General features: G+C 43.5%; 1 protein-coding gene across 1 annotated transcript in view; it reads right to left on the reverse strand.

Annotated features, from left to right (window-relative positions):
- Positions 1-27720, reverse strand: part of PAPPA (pappalysin 1) — a 258399-nt gene that overhangs the window by 134162 nt on the left and 96517 nt on the right. Inside the window, exons 8-9 of the mRNA XM_061163313.1 lie at positions 9703-9831; positions 4006-4097 (exon numbers count right to left, since the gene is read on the reverse strand). Coding sequence (XP_061019296.1) covers positions 4006-4097; positions 9703-9831 — 221 coding nt within the window. The remainder of the gene's footprint in view (positions 1-4005; positions 4098-9702; positions 9832-27720) is intronic.

Here is a 27720-nt window from a genome sequence, read left to right on the forward strand (position 1 = left end):
CTCTGCACTGGAATGCAGAGTCTTAACCACTAGACCGCCAGGGAAGTCTCTGCATTACCAGCTTCTGTGGTGCAGCTCTGCCTCACTATTATTACAACAAGGAGAGTTCTTTCCTAAATCTGGGAAAGGGATTGAAATAATGTGTCCACAAATATTGGTAAACATCTTCCGCAATGAAGTCCCAGGCCTGCTCCCATTTTCTGGATGAGAACACTGAAGCTCAGCCAAGGCCACATGTCTAAGCCATGGTGTCAACCCAAGTTAAGTCTCATTCAAGCCTGTTCTCCTGGCTAACACCTTGACCAGCGTCTTGACATGTGTCATGATGAGAACAACATCCACCCAAGCAACGCCTCCCACATTCCAGTCCCATTTCTCTGACTCATCTGAGCTGGATCTTTTGGGAGCCACAGATTCACTGTCTGTTTTTCTGTTATTCTTCTTAGAGGAAGATGTTTTTCTTCCTCTAAAGCCATGGAGTCTGTTCTTGGAATGTAGTTCCTAGGCGCCGGGATCTCTGGACAGACTCCTTTCTTCCTGGAATGTCCTGTCCCTCGGAGTGCCTAGGATGGACTCCTACATGGTGAGGTGGGGGTGACTAACTGAGGTGCCTCCTCTTACACAGCCACAGTCAACAGGCAGGGGGAACGCAGAGCCTTCCCTGGACGCCGTCCACACCACTGACAGTTCTGTATTCCATTCCATTAATTCACTAAGTGAACTGTTCCCCAGCAGTATGTTCCTTGCTTACACTCCCAAAGCTCTACCAGACCAAGAGCTGTCTGGTAAAAAAAATATTTTGCAGGAAGCTCCTCACCATGAGCCCTAGAGTCAGACTCTCTGGGTGAAAGTCCCAGCTCTACCACTTGACTGCATATCCTTAGTTCACCTCCCCACGCCTCAGCATCCTGGTTTGTAAATGAAGGGTACTTGAAAGAGTTCTTAGGAGAATGACACTTTAGAAATGTGTCTGGCATATGATAGGTGTTCAATACATGTCATCAGCAACAGCAGAACATTTAGGATCTACTGGGGAATAAACGTATGGGAAGCAGATCGAGGGCCTTCTCTGGTGGTACTGTGGCTAAGAATCCATCTGCCAATGCAGGGGACACGGATTCCCTTGGTCCGGGAAGATTCCACAGGCCAAGGGGCAACTAGGCCCATGAGCCACAACTCCTGAGTCCACGTGCTGCCCGAAGCCCGCATGCCTGGAGCCTGTGCTCTGCAACAAAAGAGGCCACTGTCATGAGGAGCCCCCGCTCGCCACAAACAGAAAACGTCTGCACGCAGCAACAAAGGCCTAGTGAGACCATAAAAAGATAAATAAATAAATTCTTAAAAAAAATAACAAGATAAACTAGATCCGGAGGTTCCAAGTCTCATCCTCTTGGTAACGTCCTCATCTTCACTCTTACCCCTCTTAAGCATTTCAGTGAACACAGCTTGAAAATCAGGGTCTATTCCAGTTACTTGGGCCAAAGTGTAGGTGGGGAAGCAATGCCTCTAGAGGTAAAGCAAGAGAGGACCCGACTCTGAGTCTCCCAGGCCCCACTTCTGTAGGTATAAAATGCAGTTATTTTTTTCTAAGAAATGGTGAACCATGCCATAATGTTCATCTCCTCTTTGCACTAGTCTCTAGCAACCAATAATATCAGAGACCCAAAATCTGTGGACCAAGAAATGTCATCTGTAATGAGCCAAATAAATATTTTAGGCTCTTCAGCCCCTGGGGTCCCTGTTGCAACTACTCAGCTCTATGGTTGCAGCAAAAAAGCAGCCACAGATAATGAAAGACGGGTGCACTGTGTTCTAGCACTTCCCAGGTGGTTCAGAATCCATCTACCGACGCAGGAGATGCAAGAGACATGGGTTTGATCCCTGGGTCTGGAAGATCCCCTGGAGGAGGGCATGGCCACCCACTCCAGTATTCTTGTCTAGAGAATTCCATGGACAGAGGAGGCTGGCGGGCTACAGTCTATGGGGTCACAAGGACATGACTGAGCATCCTGTATTATTGCATTCTGGGTTATTCGCTCAGTCGTGTCCGACTCTTCGCGACCCCGTGGACTGCTGTAGCCTGCCAGGCTCCTCTGTCCATGGGATTCTCCAGGCAAGAATACTGGAGTGGGTTGCCATTTCCTTCTCCAGGGGATCTACCCAACCCAGGGATCAAACTCAGGTCTCCCACGTTACAGGAGGACTCTTTATAGTCTGAACCACCAGGGAGGCCCCTGATACATTCTAGAAAACTTTATTTACAAATACAGGCAGTAGACCAGTTCCAGCTCATGGACTGTAACTTGCAGACCTGTTCCACAGACCCTACCATCCTAACTTCACCACGTTCTAACTCTGGCCAGAAGCCCTTAAGCCACACGCCATCTTAATGCTAGTAAAATGGGTGGACATCGTCCAGCAGGATCTGAGTGTACTCCTGGGTGTCATGAGGATGATGTCCATGGTGAGAGATGGTTCGAGCAGAGCTCACGATTATGAGAAATAGTCACACACTTTGGAAACCACACAGCAGAAGTGCAGGTAAGGCTTTTAGAGACCACCTAATATAATCCTTTCAATTTATGGGAGGTCAGTCAGAAGTCCAGACTAGGGAGGTGACTTGGCCAGTTTCAACTAACATGTTCTCAGCATCGCTGGGACCAGAGTGCCTGGTTTTCTGACATTTAATCCAAGGCTCTTTCTACAAGACCACTAGGTTCATATCAAGATTTTATTATGAATCATACTCAAATCAACAGAGAGAGAGGGAAAAAAATCTGCACTTTAAAAACCGACGTCCCTGCCTGGAAACTCTGCTGTCCTTCCCGCCTCCGTATCTTCCTTTTCTTCCATCTACGAACAGGTGTGGGGCGCCTCTATTGTGTTGCTCAGCCCTCACTTGGTGTCAAGGAGACAGTAAGTGGTCAATAAACGTGTTTGAGAATGGAACACACCGTAAACGATATGTGGTAAAGAGCTCACAGCATGCCAGGAGGAGGGAGGTCTAAAAGCTGCCTGTGAGGTGCTGCAAAGAGAAGAACCAATGACATTTCCTCCCCTCCAGTCCTCCAAGAAAACTGCCTTTCAGAGAGAAATCTTCCCACCGAGGGCTTCCTCCTTTCCTTAGATGGAGCACCTCTGTCTTTTGTACTTGCAAATGAATTGTGATTAGTTTTCACCTCCAGCCCAGGGGATTAGCCAGGGGACCTTTGATCTTCAGGTATCGATTTGCATCTTAAAGGAAGAATGATCTCATCTGGGCCAGCTCAAAATTCCATCCCTGCCCCCCAACCCTTGTCTGTTTACCAGCCCCCCACCCCCAGGCTGACCAGGGGCCTCCCAAGTGGGGCTAAAACAACATAACCAACCAGACTCCTGGAGAAGGCGGAGGAAAACAAATTTCCCATCTGACTCCGTGAAGGTGGGAAAAGGACATTTGCTTTCTAAACACGGGCTGGTCTGCGATTCCTCTTCCTCAAGTCAGAGAGCCTGGATCCTGGCTGGAGGCCGTGGAGGAATGAACTGAGCTTGTGTGCAAGAATCAGACAAGATCAGGTCCAAGTCCTGGTTCTGTCTTCAAGCCTAACCTGTGTGACTCTGGACACGTTTCACAAGCTCTCTGGCTTCTGTGTTTTTCTCATCTCTAAAGGAAGAATAAAAGCCTTAAACATCTACACAAATAATAACCATCCCAGACAGCTGGCATGAAGAAGAGCAGTCAGTGTAAGATGAAGCTAGATCAGAAGGGTTATCCATTACCACCTTACCACCTATGAGAACATACGCTCCAGGAGGGCAGAATGCCTGCCCTCTGTCTGTCTGGTTTCATTGGCTGTGCTCACTAGTGCCTAAAACAGTGTCTGGCTCCCAGGAGGCACTCAATACATATGCGTAATAGAAAGGAGTGAATCATCATTTAGTTATAACCATTGCTATTCTTCTAACTGACCAGCCATCCGGCACCATCCACTTCTTCAGCGAGGCCCAGAGAAAGGGCAGACTTACCAATACAGTTGAAGGAGACTTCCTGCCGACAGAAGAGGGAGCAGCCATCCCCATTGATCTTATTCATGTCATCACACTCTTCACCTTGGCTTCTGCAGAACGGATACAGAAGGAAAATTTGTCACATCAGCTTCAGAAACCCAACGGGACATGGAAAAGCCTGCTGGGGGCTAGGAACATTTGGTCTCGGGCAAGTCCCTTCTTCCCCTGTCTGAGTTTCTGTTTCTTCCAAACGAGGTGCGTGCAAGGTAAATTTGTGAGGTCCTTATGTTTGTCTTACTGGGTGTTTCTGATGGCAAAGTAGAATTCCTGCTTCAGACTCATTCGCTGAGATCTCCTCTGTTAAGTTAGTAAGTCAGAGGGGAGGAAGAAGAGGATGAATCAATGAACCAGACTTTGCTACTGTGTCTGGAAAATCGCACTTCCACTCTAAGATGGGGGATTGAAGGGAGTTTTGGGGTTTCGAAGGCAATGGCACCCCACTCCAGTATTCTTGCCTAGAAAATCCCATGGACAGCAGAGCCTGGTAGGCTGCAGTCCATGGGGTTGCGACGAGTTAGACATGACTGAGCGACTTCACTTTCACTTTTCACTTTTATGCATTGGAGAAGGAAATGGCAGCCCACTCCAGTGTCCTTGCCTGGAGAATCCCAGGGATGGGGTCGCACAGAGTCGGACACGACTGAAGTGACCTAGCAGCAGTAGCAGCAAGGTATGAATGCTGTTCTTCATTGTGCCCCGCTCCGGCCCTCGGTCATAACCCCAGTGCACGTAAGGGTAGTTTTGCCTCCAACACACACTCAGGTATCTGATCTTTATTAGATCAGAGAACACCGCCTTCTCTATTGGCTGTGTCATTTCATGGTAACAAGAACTCTAAGGCCTGGGACCTACACTGCTAGGAAATAAAAACGCCTCCCCGTACTTTTTAAGGAATTATTTCCATCACTGAAGGATGATTTTGCAGTTGTTAGGATGGGCAGAAAATGAGCCACATTCTCTGAATTGGATCTAGAAGAGAAAGAGGATTAACAACTGAAAGACTGGAGGTGTTACCACTTTCTGGAAAATTCCCATCCCTTTAGTCACAGAAACTTGGGTTTAGAGCCCCGTGTTCCCAACTAATTGTGTGACTTTGGACAAGTCCCTTAGTAGGGCTCTCCAAACTCTGGCACCTAATGCCTGATGACTTGAGGTGGAGTTGATGCAATAATAATAGAAATAAAGCACACAATAAATGTAATGAGCTTGCGTTATCCCTAAACCATCTCCCATCTCCCCAGTCCATGGAAAAAGTGTCTTCCAAGAAACCTGTTCCCAGTGCCAAAAAGGTGGGGGACCGCTGGTTAATCTCCCTCTGATCTTTTTATCTTTGACAATTTACATCAACAAAAATTGAAAACAAACTTTCCATTGTTTAGCCACAGTAAGCACATTTCAAGTCCTCAATAGCTGGATGGAGCGAGTGGCAACTGGATCAGAGAGCACAGAATGTACTTCCACTATTATAGAAAAATCCCCTGAATGGTGCTCTTCTGGGTGTTGAGTCTGTTTTCTCGTGGGTTAAAATGGAGATAATTACACCTGCTCCTTAGTGTCGGCGCAAACATGGAAGGTAACTTAAGGTGGCGGGCCAGGTTTGCCGCACACAGCGGACGGTCAGCCACAGTCCCCACGCCCACCCACCTGTCCTGGGATGTCTCCGTAGAGGCTGTGGCAGTTGTCCCTCTTTCCCCAGAGACCGGCTGGGAGTCCCGGCCTGGGAGGGGCCTCAGACTTTGCCTTTCACCCCGGCAATTAAAACGGGGAAACATTTGTTGCTTTTAGGAAGTGTCAGAGTTACCAGTATGGGGCCTTGTAATCAGTGCTTACCATGACTAGGACATTGCATTGATCTTTGAAGAGCCCCTCACTTCTCTCCTGCTTGCAAAGCCATTAGCAAGGAATTCTATATTCCAAGCTGGGCCCATATTCAAGCAAATCTTACACACTGGAAATCAGTGATGGCCTTGTGATTCTTAACTATTTCATAGGTTATCTGGGGAGAGATTTTTTTTTTTTTTTTAACCTGGGCTGGTTTCCCTAAAGCCACAAAGAACACTTCTAACCCTCCTTTCCTCACCACCCAAACAGTATGTTCTATTGGTTTAAGCAAAACATTAGGGTCACCACAAATACCTTCTAGGCATGCCAGATCTATCATTAGATAGATAAGCTCTGAGAAACCTTCTTTGACCTCCCAGGCTAGAGTGGGTGGCCATCTTCTCTGAGTCCAGAGACGAGGGGCTCCATCTATCACAGCGCTTGTCAGATCAACCACCTTTGCCTGTTACTTGAGAGCACCCCGCCCTAGGCTTTAGGAAGTCAAAGGATGTGACAGAGGCTTTGTCATCCTAGCACCCTGACGCCTGGCACAGTGTCTGGGAAAGAGGAGATAGCAGGGAGCTATCCCTTCACTTGTTAGTTCTGCAGCGCCATCAGTCACCGCAAGGCAATGGGAAATCCAGATAAAAATGTGGGTCCTAGGTCTACATCTTGGTTCTGCTCCTTACTGAGTATGTAAGCTTCAGAAAACCATTTTAATCTTTGGGGGCAAGGTGTCTCTTCCATGAAGTAAGGTAATAAGGCCTATCTCACATGTTTGTTGCAAGGACCCAAGGGGGTTATAGTGTAGCACAGTGCCTCCTGCCTAGTAGAGTCTCAATAAGTATTTATAATTATCATTATAACAGTCATCCACTGCTTTTTTTTCATCAGGGACCTCACTGAGTGTTGAGTCTATCTGTATTTCTTCGTAAATTCCTTTGCATTTATACAGCAAATTAGCATGTATCATCCCATGAAAAATCCAGTTAGTGAAGATAACAGTCCTTCTCACCCTCGAAGTTTTTTTTTTCTTTTTTTTTTTTTTTTTTGCTTAGGTTAGGTACCAAACAGTTGTTGACATAGTTGGTAGAAAACTGAATGCAACTGTTTGGTACCTGCAGGTAATTCAATACCTATTTGACGTCTATGAAGGTTATTAATCCTAGGTATAAAATTCTTAAAAACCTTGCTCAGAATGATATTTAAATTACTACTACTACCAGCAGTATTAGGTCAGTGATGATATTGCTTGCAACGTTTTATCAGTATATCTCTGAAAAGTAAAAGTGTTAGTCATTCAGTCCTGTCTGACTCTTTGAGATCCCATGGACTGTAGCCTGCCAGACTCCTCTGTCCATGGGATTCTCCAAGCAAGAATAGTGAGTAGGTTGCCATTTCCTATTCCAGGGGATCTTCCCAACCCAGGGATTGAACTCAGGTCTCCTGCACTGTAGGCAGATTCTTTACCACCTGAGGCATCAAGGAAGCTCTATCTATATCTGATTCCAAAATGGATAGACAGAATTGTAGACCAGTTCCTACACATAGTTGAGTTTCTTTTTTATTCCTCTTGCTAAATTAAAAAATCCCAAGTCACAATTATGGGTTGTTGGCAATGACCATGACTGTTTCCTGGATGTTCTGGATATGTAGCTTAATCTTGGACCCACAAAAGATGCAGCACTTTCCCTGGAGATGATCTTGTTCACTTGCTCAGGGTTCTATCAGAAAACAGCTGTAGCAAAAGCTAGAAGTAGATGTCTTCATGTGGAAGGAAACAGTATCTTCCCTTTGCCCAATTTTGTTACATTAAGCGCCTGAAACCACATGTTCATGTTGGATTGTTGCACCTGGATGAGGATCTTAAATGCAGGCAATAGCACACCATCAATGTCAATCTCTGACAAGTGTGGAGTTTTATTTTGTATGCTTGAGGAGTCAACTTCTTGGCAATCAGGTGGTTTGCATCATAATTCAACACTTAAAAATCCTTATTACCCCTCTCTGTATTGAAATCTAGATAATTCAGCTTTGAAATTATAGGTGCAGGACGTTTAAGACATGGATACATACATACATACATACATACATACATATACACACATATATATATATATATATTCCTGAGCTACATCACTTCAGCAAATCACTTGAAATTGCACAAATATTCAATACTGGTCTTTATCAGTGTTAACAGTAAAGAAAAAACAAAAAAAGTCATTCATTATTTCAAAAACTTGACTTAGTACCCTGCTTGTAGCAGCTGGTTTATTTCAGGGTTTTAGGGGAGCAGTGTCTTGCACATACGGCTATCCTTTTGCACAATAAGTTGGGCAGATGTGGCTCACTGGCCGCATCCGATCATACTCTCGACATCTGCTTTTCCCTTCAGTGCTAAGCCATGATCCGAAGGCAAACTGCTGGCCAGTAGTGGGTGTCTGTGCAAATGTGTATTCATGGACACACTCTTCCTCTGCATCGCTGCATCATCCTAGCTGTGCTCCTAGCTGGTCCTTCCATTCCACAGCAGCTTTCCAGTGTATATCACACACCACAAAATCATGAGCATCCAATTAAATTGCTCCTGACCTCTAGCACGAGTGTCAATGATAAACCAAGGAAACAGCCATTGAGCCCTTTTCTTTCATTATATGAACTATACCTATGAATCGAATTCATGTTCTGCACATCAGTGAAACAAATTCCCTTTAAAGTGCCCCTCCCCCTACAGAAATAGTAATTGCAATCCCACGGTGTACAGATACTCTGTGACACCCAATGGTGCCATTTAATGATGGAATTTTGCCAATAGCACGTTGTGTCATCTCCATATGTAACGTTTATTATTAAATCTGCCAATAGTTTTAAAAAGTCCCTTAGCAATAGTGTGATTTGCAACTGTGATTGCAAGAAAGAACACAGATTTAGCAATAAGGAGTTTGTGAATGATCCTTGGTCTCTTTTTCATCTTGAGGGCCAAAACTATTTAACTCAGTGACAAGACATTTTTATGCTTACTCTGGAGGGAAAAAAAAAAAACCCAAAGATTTCATTTTTTTTTCCCAACAATGCAAAAGTCTTGATGGCTTCTCGCCACTCTTTCTCAGTTGCGTAACATCTTGCCCTGTGGACAGGGGATGAATGGACTGATGATCCGATAAAATCCATTTTCTAGACACACAGCTTTGTATCTTCTAATCACACTTATCCTTTCTTTTGGCTGCTCATGTGGAATCTTTACACTTACCGATTCATTTGCCTCCTGTACTTAAAAGTCATATTCAATGTTCACTCTAGAGGGCTGCTTACTATTTATGGTTTCAACATTACAGAAGAGTTGAAATATTTTGCTGTTTCTATGAGACTGACCCATTTTGTAAATTGTTGATATAACACAATAGAAATAATAAATACACTCAGTTTTAATAAGTGTAAACGGTAACCAGCAAAGAATGTGGAAGTGTTCTCACGTAGGTGCCCTGTGTCCTGTTAACTGAATGTGGACTGAGGTGGAAAAAACTAACAGAATCTTTGTAGCTCACAGGAAACAATGAGGAACAAGAGCACCGTGGCAGTCAGTACGGAATGGTGGCCCTGTGGAAATCTTACATTACTACACACTTGAGAAACGTGTTTGCTCAAAAAAAGAGTCACAGCTTTTCTTCTGAGGCCTGCCAACTACTTGCAGACAAATCGACTTGCAGATTGCTGGGGCTCCCTCACAGCTCACACCCTGAAGGGTAGCCCATAAGCGCTTCTCTTTGGCACCCCGACCACCTTCTGGCCTAATTAGCATTGCCTCCCGCCCTGTCTGTAGCTACACCTACTTACCTCTGAATGATGCCATCACCACAGTACCCACTTCCGTGGATGTATGTGGCAGCAGGTGACGGCTCACTCTCTTCATTTCCTGAAATAGCGATGACCCAATACTGGTACACACTGCCAAGACGGACATCTCTGGAAAACATAAAAACATAAGACTATCAACTATGCAGATGCAAGGCTGGGGACAGACAAAATGGACCCTCTTGAGTACATTTCTACTAGTCTGGCTTGTTTTTGATACCACCCGCATATTTAATTATTCAATAATTGTTATTTGTTTTTTAGAAATTTTATTGAAGCATAGTTGATTTACAATGTTATATTAATTTCTGTTGCACAGCAAAAGTGACTCCTTTGTACACAGACACACATTCTTTTTCTTATTCTTTTCTGTTATGGTTTGTTACAGGAGATTGAATATAGTTCCCTGTGCTATATAGTAGGACCTTGGTGTTCATTCATCCTATACATACTAGTTGGCATCTGATAGTCCCAAGTTTGCAATCCTTGCCTCCCCCATCCCACTCTCCTTTGGCGACCACAAGAATGTTCTCTATGTCTATGAGTCTGTTTCTGTTTTCTTGATATGTTCATCTGTGTCACATGTTAGAATCCACACATAAGTTAGTTATCCAGTAATTTTTCATGTCTACCGTGATTAAGCCACGCTCCCACTTATGATGAGCTATACTAAAATGAGGCATCAACTGACATATGACCACGGATATTACCAGGTGGCGCTAACGGTAAAGAATCTGCCTGCCAATGCAGGAGACACGAGAGATGTGAGTTCGATCCCTGGCTGGATAGAAAGTGGCAACTACTCCAGTACTCCTGCCTGGAAAATTCCATCAACAGAAGAGCCTCGTGGGCTATAGTCCACGGGGCCGCCAAGAGTTGGACATGACTGAATGACTGAGCACTTTTTATTTTTAGTTTAATCTTTAGAATAATCCTGGTGGATAAGAATTAGATGGTATATGGCCCATAACGAAGATGTCTTGGAGAATGCCATCTAGGAAAAATAAATGGGATGAGTAAAAGCACAGAGGTGGGAAAGCGCCATGTGGGGTTCTGCGGGCACTGTCTGCTCCACTGCCCTTATTTTAAGATCCGAGCGGAACCCCCACATAAGCAAGCAAGTCCTTTCCTTACGGTTCACATCCAGTGACTATCCATCTCCCTGCCACTTGCTCCGCACTGTGCCTCTCACTCTTGACTAAAATAATAATAATAGCAGCAGCTATTAAATGAATGTCAAGCCTGGGGCTAAGCACTTTCTGTGTGTTTTCTCATTTGAGAATCAAAACAACACTACATGTATACTAGTAGTTTCATGTTTATTTTACAGATGCTGAATCTGAGGCATAAGGAGATTAAGCAACTTGCTTACAACCATACGGCATTAAATTATATCCTGCACTCTGCCTTCCTAATTCCTAGTTCAGGTCTGCTTGAACAATTTCACTCCTTGCAAAGGGAAATCTTGTCCTGCAATTACAATTCCAGCCTTTGGTTCCTGCTAGATTTCCAGTTTACCTAGATTGCATCTCTCCTCTGCTCTCAAGACCCCCCCCCCCCCCCCCCGCCCCAGAGCAATACCTGTTCCACTTTCCTGGCACTCAACCTTATACCAGATCACCTTCCTCCCCTCTTATCTCTTCTCAGCTCCTTACTTGAACTCCCTGCCATGGAAGGAACCTGGATACTGGCAATTATCTTCCAGGGCAAAGATATATTTATCCACATGACCAAATCACCACCCCCATTTCCTTTCTGACCATTTTCAAAGGGAAATGTTATTCTTCTCTTCCATCTCCCTCTGCACCAATTAATTACTTTTTAATGATAAAAATGTGCCATGGGAAAAAAGAAAGCACAAAATGGTAATGAAGAGAATTCCTATCAGATTCCAGAGTTGGGGTGAGGGGGGATTCATAAACAAAAGGATGGTGTCAAAAAATCTCAAGTCCCCCTGCCCATCTGTTGTTTCAGCTGCTGCTCGGGCTGGGGCTGTTTGGATAAGGCCAATAAGATAACAGGTGCAGAGACAACAGACAGTACCTCCTGACTCTCAACACAATGAGGAGCTAGAGTTTATGAGCGCTGAAGGAGGCTGCCGAAGAACACAACCCTTCTGCGAATGCTGGACTTATGACCCAAGAGAGAGCTCGTTTCAGCACTGCTGGAGCAGGTTAAGCATATTGAGGGTAGACCAGAAGTCCCTGGAGATTCCAGCCGCACTCTGCCAATGAAAACTAAGTAGGCAAAATGCATAAAAATCTTGAGATATTATATGTATAACTGTATGAATAGTGGTTGCCTTGTAAACCTCTGGAATGCTAATTTGTTGATATAATTAGAGGCTTTTGTAAAAGTTTATTGGATATTTGAACCACCTCTAGATCAGTGAATGTATACATTTTCAGACAGTGCTTCTGAAACTGGAATATTGGGGCAGGGGGAAGAATGGCTTTCCCAGGAGATGCATGAAGGCCCGAGATAAAGATGACATGTGCTCTATTGTACATTTATTTTGCTTTGAAATATGGAGGCTGGGGCTTCCTGGAGGTCCAGTGGCTAAGAATCCGCCTTGCAATACCTGGTCAGGGAACTAAGCTCCCACAGGCCCCAGGGCACCTAGGTTCACACACAGCAACTACTGATCCTGTGCACTTTGAAGCCCACTCAGCACAACTAGAAAGTGCATGTGCTACAAACAAAAGATTCCACATGATGGGTTAGGGTTAGGGTAAGGGCAAAGATCCGGCATGCCACAACTAAGGCTCGACACAGCCAAATCAATAAAATTAAAAAAAATAAAAATAAAAAATATGGAGGTATGTTTTACATTAAACAAGTATGGCCCAATTAGGGAATAAAATTAAAAAAAAAAAAAAAATTTCTACAGGCTACCTCCCAGGCTACTGGGGGCATATGGTCACTGTCTGAAGCAGATGGCGCACTTGGGTGGAAACGCGTGAGACTGTGAAGAATACGTCTCTATCTTGTGCTTTTTCATTCATGGTGTGCATCCAAATGATTTATGCCTGATGATATTTAGGGGCTCTGCTGATATTTGTGGCTGCTTTCTCCCCCACCTTGCCTGGGCTCCTCCCCTCCCCCTCCTCCTCCATCTCAGCAAACACCACTTGGAGGTGAGCAGATACATGTGTCCATCCTGGCTTCCTCTCTTGCTCGCTGAGAAGTCATAGGCGGGGGTTCCAGTGCTCTGAGCCTATTTCAAATTAGTCAGAAGCCTGGTTTCACAGCATTTTCCCACAGGTTGAACGTGAGGGCACATAAAGCACCTATGTGTCCAGCCAACGATAAATAGTTAACTAATGTTAACCTGTTACTCTTAAAGCTAAATTATCAACATTCTCATCCACTGAGAGTTTTGCTGTGCTCTCTTTACCTGAAGGAATGGAGAGACAGATAACTATATATAAACTTGGTTTGGTAAACCCATGAAGATGAAAAAAACCATCATCTATTCTATGCGTCATGGTTCGATGGAAACTCTCTTTTCTGCCACAGTGCTTGGCTAGAACACCCTCAGGGCATGTGGCTCTCTCTCTTTCTCTCTCTCTAGGTGGCTGTTTCAAGTTTTGAAATTTCTGGATCCCAGGTTTGTCTTTGCCCTGGGGCAAAATTGATTCCCCAGTAACTTCCACCACTGTCCTTCTTATTACCTGCAGGCGTTACACAGAAAGTATCTGATGGGCAGAGAAACCTTAATACCCTCCTTCTAAACAGTGCATGCATGGCACATGCATGATTATCTCTCAGAAGCCTGAGAGTGGCTCTTTGAGGCAGGGGTTGTTATCACAAGTTTTCACAAAGGTAATTAGAAGCCATTCCCTTCATTAAAAGGTAGAGAAGGGAAATCATGGCAAAAATGCTATGAAAAAGATGATATTTCTCCACTTAAGAATTCTTGTGATAAAACTATATTTTCTCCAAGTTAAAGTCACAATAGTGCTAAATCAGGGCTCTTTTCTCAAGAGCCTATGGTAGAAGAGCTTCCCTGGTAGCTTGGACGGTAAAGTGTCTGCCTACAATGTGGGAGACCCGCGTTCAATCCCTGGGTCAGGAAGATCCCCTAGAGAAGGAAATGGCAACCCACTCCAGTATTCATGCGTGGGAAATCCCAAGGACCGAGGAGCCTGGTGGGCTACAGTCCATGGGGTCGCAAAGAGCCGGACACGACAGAGCGACTTCTCTTCTTCTCTTCTAAGGTAGAAGAGAATTTTTTGAGAAGGACAGGTTATGGCTTCTGAAGGCTTTGCTGGAGGTTAGGACCTATTTCACGGTTGGCCTAAAAGTAGGACATTTATGTCAGCTTGTTCCTTTCAGCTGCTCTGAAAACCATCTGGAAAGTCTTAATGCTGCCACTGGAACCCCTTCCCCTCCTGAGTCTCCCACATCCAAGCAGACCCTAAGCCTTGTCAACAAGCCCATCCAACAGTTTCCATGTCTTTCCTGTGCGTCCTTGCTACCACATACATCCCAACCTTGACAGCTCTGGCTCCCCTCTTGCCTCGAGCATCTCCCCTTTCCAGCCTCGCCAGCACCATCAGAATATTCTTAGATCCAAAGCTACTCTCCAGCTCAAAACCCCTCCATGTAGGGCAGTGATGGGAACACGCTTCCACCTGAAACTTCCTATTTCTCTTTGTTTAAAACTAAAATTTTACCACTTCATCTGAAACACAATCAGTTTCATCACTTCTGATTTCTCTCATAGAGTTCTGAGTGCCAGTTTATTTGAAAGCTAACCTCCACCAGAATTCAATCACTAATGCATCACATCTCAGATTAATTTCAGGCTTTTAGCTAGTAAGTTTAAATGGCAGGATTTAAATATGATGAAATTGTTTGGCTAGTTTTGAAGGGTGGCTTGTTTTGAATCCTTGGTATGACTTTTTTTTTTAATGTTTTTATGCTTAACCATCATTGTTTCACAAATATCTCTAATGACACATCTGCCTTAGGTTTGCATCTATGGCAATTAGAAATAAAAACACTGACATTTCTAAGTGGTATGACTTTTCAGTCCTTTTCCCCAGAAATGTATTGATGGTGATGTGTATCAAATCTGAAGCACAACCTAAAAGTAAATTTAGTTATAGATTATAAAATCACTATCTTAAGAAAATATATGTTATTAAGGAGTCTAAACACACCATGACCTAGCTTTTGGCAAAAATGTCAATTTCTTAAAATGTTGGTGTGTAAGTAGTATCATGACAGGTCAATTAAAAACCCTTCTGAAATCTACAAGCAAGTCACTTTCTTCCTCTCAGCCTGTTTTCCTACCTTTTAATTAAGACGTATGATTCTTGTCCCATACCACTGTGAAGATAAAATGAGAACTACAAAAGTACAATAGGAGAAAGAGGGCAGGGGACATCATCTCACAATGGAAATACCCCATTTTGCTTGCTCCAGGAAATTCTCTTTGAGCCTCTTGATTCCTCCGTATCGACCTCCTATTGTTTCCATATTATAGCATCCATTTATCATACACTCTCTCTCTATAGCCTGTGTAACTGAACTGTATTATACTTTTTTGATACCCTAGCTTCTGCAATAATTATAGCAATTGTAGTTTCCATTTGTTGGGTATTTATCACATGCCAGGCACTATGCCTGGCACCTCATATGAATAACATCATTGAAGCAAAACAGCCGTCCCTTGAATATTTACCATGAACAGTTTTTAGATGAGGAGACAAACACCTAGAGAGGTTAAGCTACCTGCCCGCAGTCACACTGCTTTTGTCACAGGACAGAAACTTAAGCAAGTCTGTCTGTCTAATTCCATCCCAAGACTCTGCTCTCTGGAGGTGAAGACCCCGGCTGTGACAAACCAGAGAAGACAGCAGAGGTGAAGAGATCAAGTTTTTGAATCATGTAGCATCTGCATACAAAGACTAGTTGGAAAGTTCTAGAAGTCAGGAGAGACACACATCCTCTTAAACACCACGACTGACTTACTCATCATGGGCAAGCCATGCCTCCTTCTCTGATCATCCATTTCTTCATCTACAAAATGGGAATCTGGGAAGAATGTGACAAGCAGCCCTAATTTAACGAGGAATGTGGTGTTGCATCTTCCTGCCACAGGCTTTTCTACAAGCTAGAAGCTGCCTCAGCACTTAAAATTCTGTGCTGAGAAGGATGTAGTTCTAAATCTGCCACCCAGATTGACTAAGCTGGGAGACACGGTGGGGGGGACCACCTAGGATGCCTCTGGCTCAGGAACAGCCCGAGTATTCCAGGGCTGCCTTGGGCTAAGGATAAGAGGGTAATCCCTGGGTGCTTCATACACCAGCTTCCAGCCACGGGAAGAGAAGGAAACAATCACTTTTGGAGCCTGAGATGATGTGCCCAGGCACACTATACATACCATTAGTATTGTGTTGATTAGAAAATATATTAATCACATAGAAAAATACAAGGAACATTATAACAAATCCCCTTAGACTTACCACCCAGCTTTGTCAAATTAAAACATTTTGCCATGTTTTCTTCCTCTTTTCTTTTTGGTGTAAAAGAAATAAAACATACTGTTTTGTATTTTTTGTTTTCAATCAACCATTTCTCTCTCACATGAGTGTTTTTATATTCCTTGTGCCTATGTGTTGCTCTGCATGTTTTAAACTTCCTAGGTGTTTTAATACTACATTTATTATTGTGTAGCTGTTTTTCTTAAACCCAGCATTGTTTTTGAGATCACACATATTGATCATATAGATCAATGCAGTAATATACTTCCTTTGATCATTCTTTTCCTGATAGGCACCCAGATGATATCTCTGTCATTATTACTATCATCATTGGTAATCTTTTTATTTGTTATTTCCAATAACATTGCTATAAACATACATGTTCACATTCCTTTGCACATAAAGCACGAATGTCTGTAGGAAATACATCTAAAGCGGTATTGCTAGGCTGAAGATAATTGCATCTTCAACTTTATTCAGTTCAGTTCAGTCGCTCAGTCGTGTCTGACTCTTTGTGACCCCATGAACCGCAGCACGCCAGGCCTCCCTATCCATCATCAACTTTATTAGATATTGCTAGATTACTCTCCAAGAGTGTACCAATTAACACACCTACTAATAGATTTTCCATTGTTCCAGGTCCCGGGCAGCATTAGATTCTACCAACATGTAACTTTGTAGCTAATCTGATGGGTATTAAATGATATTTGGGCTTCCCTCGTGGCTCAGATGGTAAAGAATCTGCCTGCAATGCAGGAGACATGGGTTCAATCCCTGGGTTAGAAAGATTCCCTGGAGAAGGCAATGCCAACCCATTCCAGTACTCTTGCCTGGAGAATCCCATGGACAGAGGAGTCTGGCAGGCTGTAGTCCATGGGGTCAAAAAGAGTCAGACATGACTGAGAGACTAACGCCTTAGGGGCTTCCCTGGTGGTATTATTCTACTTCGCCTTTCCCTGATTGCTAACAAGCCTGAGTGCCATTTCATGTGTTCGTTGACAACATGTGTTTCTACCTGTGTTAACTGATTGTTCATCACTCTGGCCTATTTTAAATTGGGTTCTTTTGTCTTTATTGATAAGCCATGCATTTACAGATACCGGATACTGAGCCTTTGCAAATTTTTTTTTTTTTCCTCATTCTGTTTAGGTTGTTTTGTTGAATAAAAGTTTTTAATCATTTCTTTCATGATTTGGCCTTTTGTTGGCTTGTTAAATAAACATTTCTTTGCTCCAAGGTATTCACAAACACAAATTAAAGTAGTCTCCCCTATTTTTTTTCCCAATAGTTTTAGTCTTTATTTCTACATGTATGGCTTCAATCAACCACAAACAGTTTTTAAAATGATGGTGGTAAGGATTGTTTCCCCAAATAGAGATGAATCATTTGTCTGACATTATTTATGTAAAACTTAATCCTTTCACTACTGAATTGTGGCACATTCTTTGCCGTATATCATTCAGAACTTAGATAAGCTTTCTTTTTCGGTGGGGGATAGTTATCTTGTTTCATTAGTTTATTTTTTTCCTGTTATCTTATCAATAGCAGTTTGTCTTAATTTCCATAGTTTTAGAAAAGTCTTGACTTATCTACAAGTCCACTCTATACTTTGGTTTTCTCTATCAAAAGACCCTTTCACTTTTTCAAGTGAATTATTAGTTTCATTTTCTGAAATGCCTGTTGGGATTTTAATTCCAATTTCATTGAACTTATAGATGCATTTGAGGATAAAACACTTCTTTATGACATTGTGTCCTCCCATTCAACTGTATAGTTTATCTTTTTATTTATTTAGGTCTCCTTTTATGATTTCAATAAAGTTTTTAAAGCTTTCTTCATAAAAACCGTGATGATTTTTTATTAGGGATATATTCCTAACTCTAAGCATTTTATAGATGTCACTGCTATAGTTAATGATAGCTTTAACCTATCTACCCATCCACGTATATAAACATATTTGCATGTATATCTATATTTGTATCTTCATGTCTTAGAGCTGACAAAAATAATTTCTAGATTGATATTCTATTCATCAGTCCTCACAGGCTGTTTTATTAGTTTCACTACTTTGTTGATTCTTATTAATTTTTCTATGCAGTCTTTTATAGGCGAGGGTCATGATGGTTTAGTTTCTCCCTTTTCAATCCTCAGAAATTTTGTTGGTATATTTTTGCCTAGCTGGGTCAGGTAGGACAAATGGTGTTACTGGCTTTGTTTTTTATCATGAAGGGACTTGATTTTATTAAGAGTTTTAAAATTCTGCATCTAGTAAGACAATTTTATTAAAAAAAAATTTTCATATGCTGGTCTTGTGAATTACATTCATAGACCATATAACTTTAACATCTCATTTTATCCTGGGAAAATCCACTTGATGCAGTGTATATGGATTTGTTTGAGTTTGTAGGTTTTAAAACATTGATATATTTGGTCTGCTAGTATCTTATACAGGTTTCTGGGGTAGCTCAACTGGTAAAGAATCCACCTGCAATGCAGGAGACTCCAGTTTGATTCCTGTGTTGAGAAGTTCCCCTGGAGAAAGGAGAGACTCCTCACTCCAGTAATCTTGGGCTTCCCTTGTGGCTCAGAGGGTGAAGAATCTGCCAGCAATGCAAGAGACCTGGGTCTGATCCCTGGGCTGAGAAGATTTTCCTGAAGGAGGGCATGGTAACCCACTCCAGCATTCTTGCCTAGAGAATCCCCAGGGACAGAGGAGCCTGGTGGGCTACACTCCATGGGGTCACAGAGAGTCAGACACGGCTGAGTGACCACACACACACAGGATCACATATAAGATTTCTTGCTTTTTTGATCATACACTCAATTGATCCAAAAGATGTTTTAACCATCTTCATTTATTTACTTGTCTGCTTGTTTACTGGCTTATATATTTATGTGTTGTGTTGTGGACAGAAATGCTATTCTATGTGATACTTATTCTTTGATACTTCCTGCTGTCATTTTGTGGCCTGGGACATAATAAATTAAAAAAACATGTTCTACACATTCTAGAAGAAAATATTTATAGTTAATTCAGTAGCAGGGTTCTATATATTTTTGTCAGATGAAATACTTTTTTTGAGTGTGTTGTTCAAAGTAAACTAGATTATTACTCTTTTTTTTTTTTTGCTTAGTATACTAATTATTGAGAAAGTATGTTAAAATATTATAATACCACTGTGGATTTATCACCTTTTTTTCTTAAAGGTAAGTGTCATAGTCGATTTATATATTTTCAGGGCATGTTATTTGGTATATACAAGCTCAGAATCATTATATAACTTCCATTTATCATTATATGGTAATCACTATATCTTAGAAAATTTTTTTTTGTCTTAATATTTCCTTTACTTGATATTAATATTAGTGTGTTTTGGTTAGCTTTTTTCCTGGCAAATATTTTCCATTCCTTTACCTTTAACCTTTCAATGAATTTATATTCAATTAAATCCAACATGAGAATCTACATCATCATAGTCGACTTTAATCTGATTAGTGTGGTGACTATTAATTAATTTATCCCATCTTGTTATGCTTTCCATTTATCATCCTTTTTCCTTGCTTATTTATTTACATCCCCCCTTTCTTACCTTCCTTTGGATATACTGGATCTCTTTATTTTTACTCTTTACCCCTAGTTAGTCCATCTAATTTTTACAGATTATACTTTATTATTTCTTTTTCCTGGTTACACAAAAATATGAATGTATACACTTCTTATCAATGTCAAAATTTAATAAAAACTGATGTTGATTTCTGACCCTTATTCTTAAGTTTTTACGTTTTTTGTGTTTTTTTTTTTATTTTGACATGTCAACCCATGTTCATTGGGTTTTAATCGGTGGGGAATCATGTTCCCCAAGGTCAAGTCTACATTTCCTCTCAGAGGACAATTTCTAGGTAGCCTTGAAACATTATTCATCGAGAACTCATCTTTTTCATTTTGCTTCCAGTTAGTTTTTTCAGTTCAGGCATTCCCAGACCATAGTGAGCAATGTAAACTCAAACCTCAAATCTTTATGAGATATAGGACATAGACATAGATATTTTCCCCCAAGTACACCCTTTCATTAAGCATGTAACTTTCAGAAGTCCTAACTTCATTCTGAAGCCCTCAGATACGATTTCCCACTCAAGAGTTTCAGGGCCAAATCTCTCCTGGAATGAGTGAGAATATTCAATCTACTCACTTGCCAAACTGAAGGCTCTCCCTTGTCCAAACTACATCAATAAAACTAGATTCAGAGCTAACCTGTCTAATTCTCAGTTCCACTTTACTGTTTGCCTGGAGCAACATTTTTTTTTTTTTTTTTACTTCTCTGATCTGTCATGCATTTTGAAGAACACTAGTAACATCGGTTGTATTTTATCTCAAATGACGGGATAGATGTTTGTACTAGAAATGTTTTTAGTTTGCTAGTCCATATTTTCACATACAATTACTAATATATACCTGAAAGATAGAAATCATTTGCACTGTTCAATTGGGGTTGAGTGTAGTTCAGTGATCTGCCCAAGGTCAGGGAGATAATAATTATACAGCAGAATTTAAATCATGTTATTTGACTCTAGAACCCTTGACATTCCCATGATATTGAGAGGACTCCTTGGATAAGTATACACTAGTGAGCAGTGCATTAATCGACAATCAAGTATAGACCACGGCAAATATCTGAAGATAACACAAGCTCCACTTGTAGTTCTAAAGTCTTTTAGGAAGCGACAACTCAGACTAAAGTAGACTTTATTGCTTATGTAGAGTTATAGAACAAATAGCTTAAGCACTAGCCTATTGCCAGAGTGAGAGCTGATTTTTGTTTTAATTGAGAAGGCATAGTAATATAATCACAACTGTTTTACTTTTTTTCTAACCATCAAGATCACCCACGCTTGCTTTAACAAATTAAAGCACTATATAAAATAATTAAAGTAAAATTATATCAAATCCCATCACATTGAAGCAGCTATCAAGAATAGTCCAGACTTCTCTAGTGGTCTAGGAGCTAAGAATCCACCTGCCAATGCGGGGGACACAGGTTCCATCCTTGGTCTGGAAAGCTCCCACATGCTACAGGGCAACTAAGCCTGTGCGCCACAACTACTGAATCCACGCACGCCCACGAGCCCATGCTCTGCAACCAGAGAAGTCCCTGCAATGAGCAGCCTGTGTACCGCAACCAGAGGGTCGCCTCTGCTTGCCACAACTAGACAAAGTCTGCCCGCAGCAATGAAGCCCCAGTGCAGTGCCCACCACAAAGAAAAAACATTAATAATCAAATAAATGAAAATTTTTTTAAAAGAAGAACATTCTGGTTAGCATCCTTCATGTATCTTTCTGTGTATTATCACACACAAACACACAATTTTCTATGAATGTACGTGCACAAATATGTCAATACTATTTCATCTCTGAAGTGAAGTGAAAGTCGTTCAGTCATGTCCAACTCTTTGCGAACCCATGAACTATGCTGTCAATGGAATGCTTTAGGCCAGAATACTGGAGTGGGTAGCCCTTCCCTTCTCTAGGGGATCTTCCCAACCCAGGGATTGAACCCAGGTCTCCCTCATTGCAGGCGGCTTCTTTACCAGCTGAGCCACCAGGGAAGTCTATTTCACCTTTAGTGGTCATGAAAAAAGGGCACAGGAGAAGTAAGTCCAGCTAGTTAGCTTTATGCTGTCTAATTACTTTCATGACTTTGACTACTCTTTCAAATACTGAATAAATATGTGTGTATCATTTCCCTGGCTGATCCATTCATTCATCCAAATAGCATTCAGTGAGTTGTCCCAACTTCTCCTAGGTTTCCTGGATTCAAAGATCAATAAAATATAGTCCTGCCTTTAGGATACTCATAGGCTTGTGGGGAAGAAAAGACAATAAAATGAGTGGCTTTCACACAGCTTAAAGAGGTCTATAGGACCACAGGTAGTATCGAACACAGAGGAGGAGTCTGAAAAGACTTCTCAGAGAAGGTACACTGGCTTGACAGGAGGCGGAAGGAGAAACCACGCCAGGGGAAGAAGAGAGAAACGGCTTTCGAGGCAAAGGACACAAGCACCATAGAGATAGCTGGTTTGGAGGAAAGGCAGAAAGACCAAATATTCCCCATGGGATGAACGATGTGGGAATAAACTACCTATCAAGTTTGGGCACTGTGCTAGACGTTGTCATATTCTAAATTGATTAAAGAGAACTAAAATTTACAACAAAATATCCTTCCTCACTGAATGGCTGAAGCTATGAGTGGTCTTCTCCAAAGGATTTCTTAACATTCATACACTCAGTTTTTTTCCCCACCCCTATGCAGTAATAATATACTCCTAATTCCAATTTTGTTTGGGTATCACCCTGAATCTTTACGAGAACACTTGATTTTTGTTTTAGGTTAAGAGGTCCTTTGGGCTTAGGTTTTATGGGAAGAGGGCAGTTGTTAATTATCTGAAGCAGAGAATATCCTCTGCCTTTGGGAAGGGACAACTCGAAAGGCATTTTGACATCACTGTGGATGTCACCTGGACCACATGTCAGGAAAAATGACTAAGGTTCTTCAATTAACTTTGGCTGTGATTTCAGATGACTTAGTTCCCCTCTCCCAATGCTGCTTTCCTTGTGCAATTCAAATAAGAAGGATGTAAGAAACTTCTGGTAGGAGTCATTCCAGAGATGAAGAAGGCAACATCATTGTTCTCAAATAGTTCAGTGGGCAAAAGAGAGGATAAGCCAAATACAGTTTGACTGTAATTCAAGGAAGAACTTAAAGAGCACCAACAGAAAAGAGGGTCCAAGAGCGGTTAGAAGGATGAGAAAGGGAAGACTCCTAACACTGTTAGCTTGATTTCTCTCCCAAGTGCCCATATCTCCCCATATTTGATTATAAAATTCAGCACCCTTTGTTGCAATCAGATGTCTTCCCTGGTGTATATTAAGTGTTCTTAGGACAAAAAGAAACATCAGCCTTTCACTGCTACATCTCTGTACCTAGCAGAGTGCTTGGCACAGGCGACGTTTCCAACAGTATCTGCTGAAGGAATTAACAGTTTGAGATAGTGCACATAGGGAAAATGTCAAGACATAAATGATGAGTGTGGCATTCAGTAGGAACAGCAAAGAACAGGACACAGGTAAATGTTTTGAGAGGAAGAACAGTGCATTAAGACTGGCCTTCAAGCTAAGTCAAAGGAAGTGCTAAAGTTCGATGACAATGGTCAGCTGAGAGCGTGCAGTAAATGGTGGAAGCTTCTGAGGAAGATACTGCGGCATGGGTCACTGAGCGATGGGAACCCACTGGTGTAAAAGCAGGGGACTGAACGCAATGATTTCCCAAGCCCCCCCGTCTCCAGCTGTGTAAGTCAGAATAGATGGTTTAACAGCAGTTGAGATATCAAACCAGCACCCAGGTCTTTAGACAGCCTGGGTTAAATCCACTGCCCCCTACCCTCCTACCAGAGCAGGACCTGGTAGACCGCAGCCCCTTCCATTCAAGTGCCCTTTTATTAAAGCTGTGCATCTCAGAATACCGAGATTCCATTGTTAAGAAGAGAATTTTTGTCTGGGAAAATGAACTTTTGTCTTACAATGTCCATCCACTATTCCTCTTGGGGGCTGCTGTGAGTTCCAACTCATGGTCTGGACTAAATGAATAAAGAATGAAAAAGCAGGGATCCGAGAATCTACTGGGCTTGTGTATCCCTCCCAATGGGACTTGGGTCCACCCCTCTCACGCAGGTAACACCCAACTCATTCTTTCCCTGCTGACGACGCAGCCCTCACTCTGTATAAGGCTCAGAAAGGAGCAGATGTATACACTCAACTGATGAATTCCAGCAGCTTTTGAAATAACTGTCCAAAGGTTTGCCCTGGTACCAATTTACAACACAGTAGCAAATTTAATAAAACTAACAGTTTGCAGCCAAGGCCTTTGTTATTTTGTTTTAATCATCTTTTACCACCAATTGAAATGATTGTCTACTTTCTTGGTGCAGTGCAATAAAACACAAGACAAAGAATGGAGGGGCAACGTGGAAATTAGAAAAAGATTCCGAGTTTCAAATCCGGGGATAAGGTAACAGCAGGCCTGAGATCTAGCTGGTTGGTTGCGTCCGGTGCAGATTTGAAGGGAAGACATTTCCCAGTCTGGGGGAAATGCCACACCTGGATAGCATTAAAGCAAGGAGGGAGGAAAAGGACTACAAGGGACTCTTGTTTTTCCTGAAGGCAACCAAAGGCGCTGTGTGACAGCTTCCCCAAACACCCCTGCTGGTGATGGACAGGGCTCTTGATTACAGAGCAGGGGCTTGTGACAAGCTGACCGGTCGCCAAGACCCCCGGGAGCCGAAACACCAGATACGGTGGGAGGTAAACAAGGCGCTCAGCACAGTGTGAACGCGAGGCCACGCCGGGGCCAGGAGCCGAGCGGGGGACCGGTGACAGCCGGTGATGGAGCGGCGCTAAGTGAACACAGTTGTGGAGGACTCGGGGCCAGCGTGGAAGGCAGCCTCCTTTCTCCTCCCCTTGGCCTCTCTGGGTGGCCAGAGATTTTATTACTGGCAGAGGGTGAGCCCCACAGCATTTTCGAATTTGGCACCACATCTAAAACCATTTGGGGGGCTGGGTGTCTCTTTCGTCTCCCTCCTGCCCTCCCCCACCCCCATTACCCCCATCACCACCCCCCGCAGCCCTCACCCTCCCCAAGAATGCTTTGGATTTGGTGAAAGTCTCGGCGTGCAGCTAGCAAACGACATTTCCCCTCGAATTTGGAAACCCATGTGCGCTTGGGGAAAATGTAATCCTTATGTTTCTGATTCATTTACACTTAACTCATCAAAACGCTATTTTGTAAGAGCTATTTGATGTCCACGGAGTCTGCCGAGCCCCTTTGGTAAGCCGGACTTCTCAGGAGCAGGAAGTCACGTTTCTGACGAGAGGGAGAACTTGAACTTAAAAGATTGAGTTTGTTTTGAAATGAGGGCTCTCAGAGGGTCACGTGGACCCGGAGCTGGGCCAAATGCGTCCTCTCATTTCCTATAGCACCCCCCTCACCAGCACCAGCTGCCATGACGTTACTAGCGTCCGCCTGCTATGATTTCACTCCAAGCAGCCGACGGAGGCTCCTTGGTGATCAGGGAGAGCGGAGCTCAAAGCTATTGAATCCCCAGGTCTGGCCAAACTCCAGCCCTCTGCGTTGTGGGAAAAGCATCACCTGCACTGGGAATCAGGAAGACCCAGGTTCAAGTCCCCATCCTGCCATCGAAGGGCTGTGTGACTCTGAGGACATGGCCTCCCCTCTCTGGGTCCAGTGGAGAAGGCAGTGGCACCCCACTCCAGTCCTCTTGCCTAGAAAATGCCATGGATGGAGGAGCCTGGCAGGCTGCAGTCCACGGGGTCACGAAGAGTCAGACACGACTGAGCGACTTCACTTTCACACATTGGAGAAAGAAATGGCAACCCACTCCAGTGTTCTTGCCTGGAGAATCCCAGGGACGGGGGAGCCTGGTGGGCGGCCGTCTATGGGGTCGCATAGAGTCGGACATGACTGAAGCGACTTAGCAGCAGCAGCAGTCAGCTCTGGGCCCAGTGCTCTTATAAAGGGTCAGGGCTTCAGTGCTCCTTTTCAGTCTGAGAGTTTTTGAGTCTAATTCCCAGATGGTAGGAGGTGTGAGTATCCCAGAATTCTCTCTGCTGAAAACTTGGGGACGGAGCTTGTATGCAAGTAGCTTTGCACAAGAAGGACGCACAGACATGCAGAAATCAGGCCTCGGCCATCCTGTGCAGAGTGTCTCACTGTGGGCTGGATGCTTGAGGCCAGAGAGGAGGAAAGTCATTGCCCCAAGTCATACAGAAAATTAATGGCAGAGTCCAGCTTTCTTGGTGTTTTTTTGACTAACATCCTTGGATGGGAGATTTCAAATCATTCGGTTTATAGGATACTGAAGCTGGGGCAAAAAAAAAAAAAAAAAAAACTCTGCTTCCCACTCTGACAACAGGAATGTGAACGCTGGCGCTAAAATGGAAGGGGGGACTGGCATCGCTCTGCATGAGGCACAGTGAGGTGGTGTCTGGCTTGTATTAAAGCCCATGAGTGAATGATTAATCCTGGGCAAAAAACAAAGCCCATGCCTTGTAACGTTATAGGTATTAGTGCGACAGAAGATTAACCCCACGACCCCCCCAGGGGACCTTTGAGAACACTGGACAACACTTTGAGGATCGATGGATGATGAAAACAGGTGGCCTCACAGGTCCTGTCTGCCCACCCTTGATACACACACACACACACTCACACGTATACATGCATACATGCACACACACACACACACGCGTGTACGCATGCACAAGCTCACCTCCATTGCTCCTGAATCTATGTACGGAAATGTCATGGTTCAAAGCCAACTGCAGCTGCCTGCCTGCCACCGATTCATAGACTGATGATGGGAAGACACTTTTCCATTTCTCCTCCTGCTCCTCCTCTCATCCCGAACCAAACATCCCTCTGTCTTCCCATCACGTGACTCAGTGACCCCAGTACCACAGGCACTTCTCGGACCCACTCCTTTGCCTCCCCCTCCTGACCACCATGGGGTCCCCATCCATCCATCACCACTGACTAGCCCCCCCAAGCTCCCTCTGCTCCCACCCTGATGGCCGTAGATCAGGGCCATCGTCTGCTTTACAGTCTGCAACACTGTCTAACCTCCCTCTCCATTTATGGTCAGGGTCTCTAACCTTACATCCACCCAGCTAGCCGCACACAGCCAAAGAGTGGTCTTAAAACCAAAACTCATCAGGATCCTCTCTTACCTGAAGATATCGAGTGGCTCCTTACCACCCTCAGGATGAAGTCCAGGCCCTCTAGCCTGCACTCTAGAACCATCGTTACAGACCTCCTCCTCTCAGTCTCTCTGGCTTCTTTGCTCAAACTCTCCCCCTCCTCCAAATTTACCCCACAGTCAGCAGGAACAAATGGCGCCACCCCCCCCCCCCCCCCCCAGATCCCCATCTAATCGGCCTGGCCTCAGCGTGCCTGCGTGCTGAGTAGCTTCAGTCGCGTCTGACTCTTTGTGACCCTGTGCACCGGAGCCCACCAGGCTCCTCTGTCCATAGAATTTTCCAGGCAAGATGCCACCTTTTCTAGGAGGGTCTTGCTGACCTTTTAAGCTGAGTGAGGATCTCCTAGCCCTTTTGCTTCCCTTAATGTAACACTTTTCTCACTTTTGGTACCACTTAGGTGTCCCCTTCTCATATTAATGAGATGAAGCTCCCAGAGGACCGGGATGGTTCCTCCTCTATCTCCACTGCCCAGCATGGGGCCGGTTACATGCACAGCACTAAATCAATGCCTGCGGAGTGAACGGCAGGCTGACTTACATCATTTGGCTTCATCCCTTGACTTGAGGGATGAGGACACTGAGGCCCAAAGAGGAGAGGAGGCCGAGCTGTGAGGTTTTCTTTACTCCTTTTGCGCCTCTGGTGACTAATCTGGCTGAGACATTTAGAGGAAGACATCTG

The sequence above is a fragment of the Dama dama genome, chromosome 16, assembly GCF_033118175.1.
Source record: "Dama dama isolate Ldn47 chromosome 16, ASM3311817v1, whole genome shotgun sequence".
In the NCBI taxonomy this organism is placed as follows: Eukaryota; Metazoa; Chordata; class Mammalia; order Artiodactyla; family Cervidae; genus Dama; species Dama dama.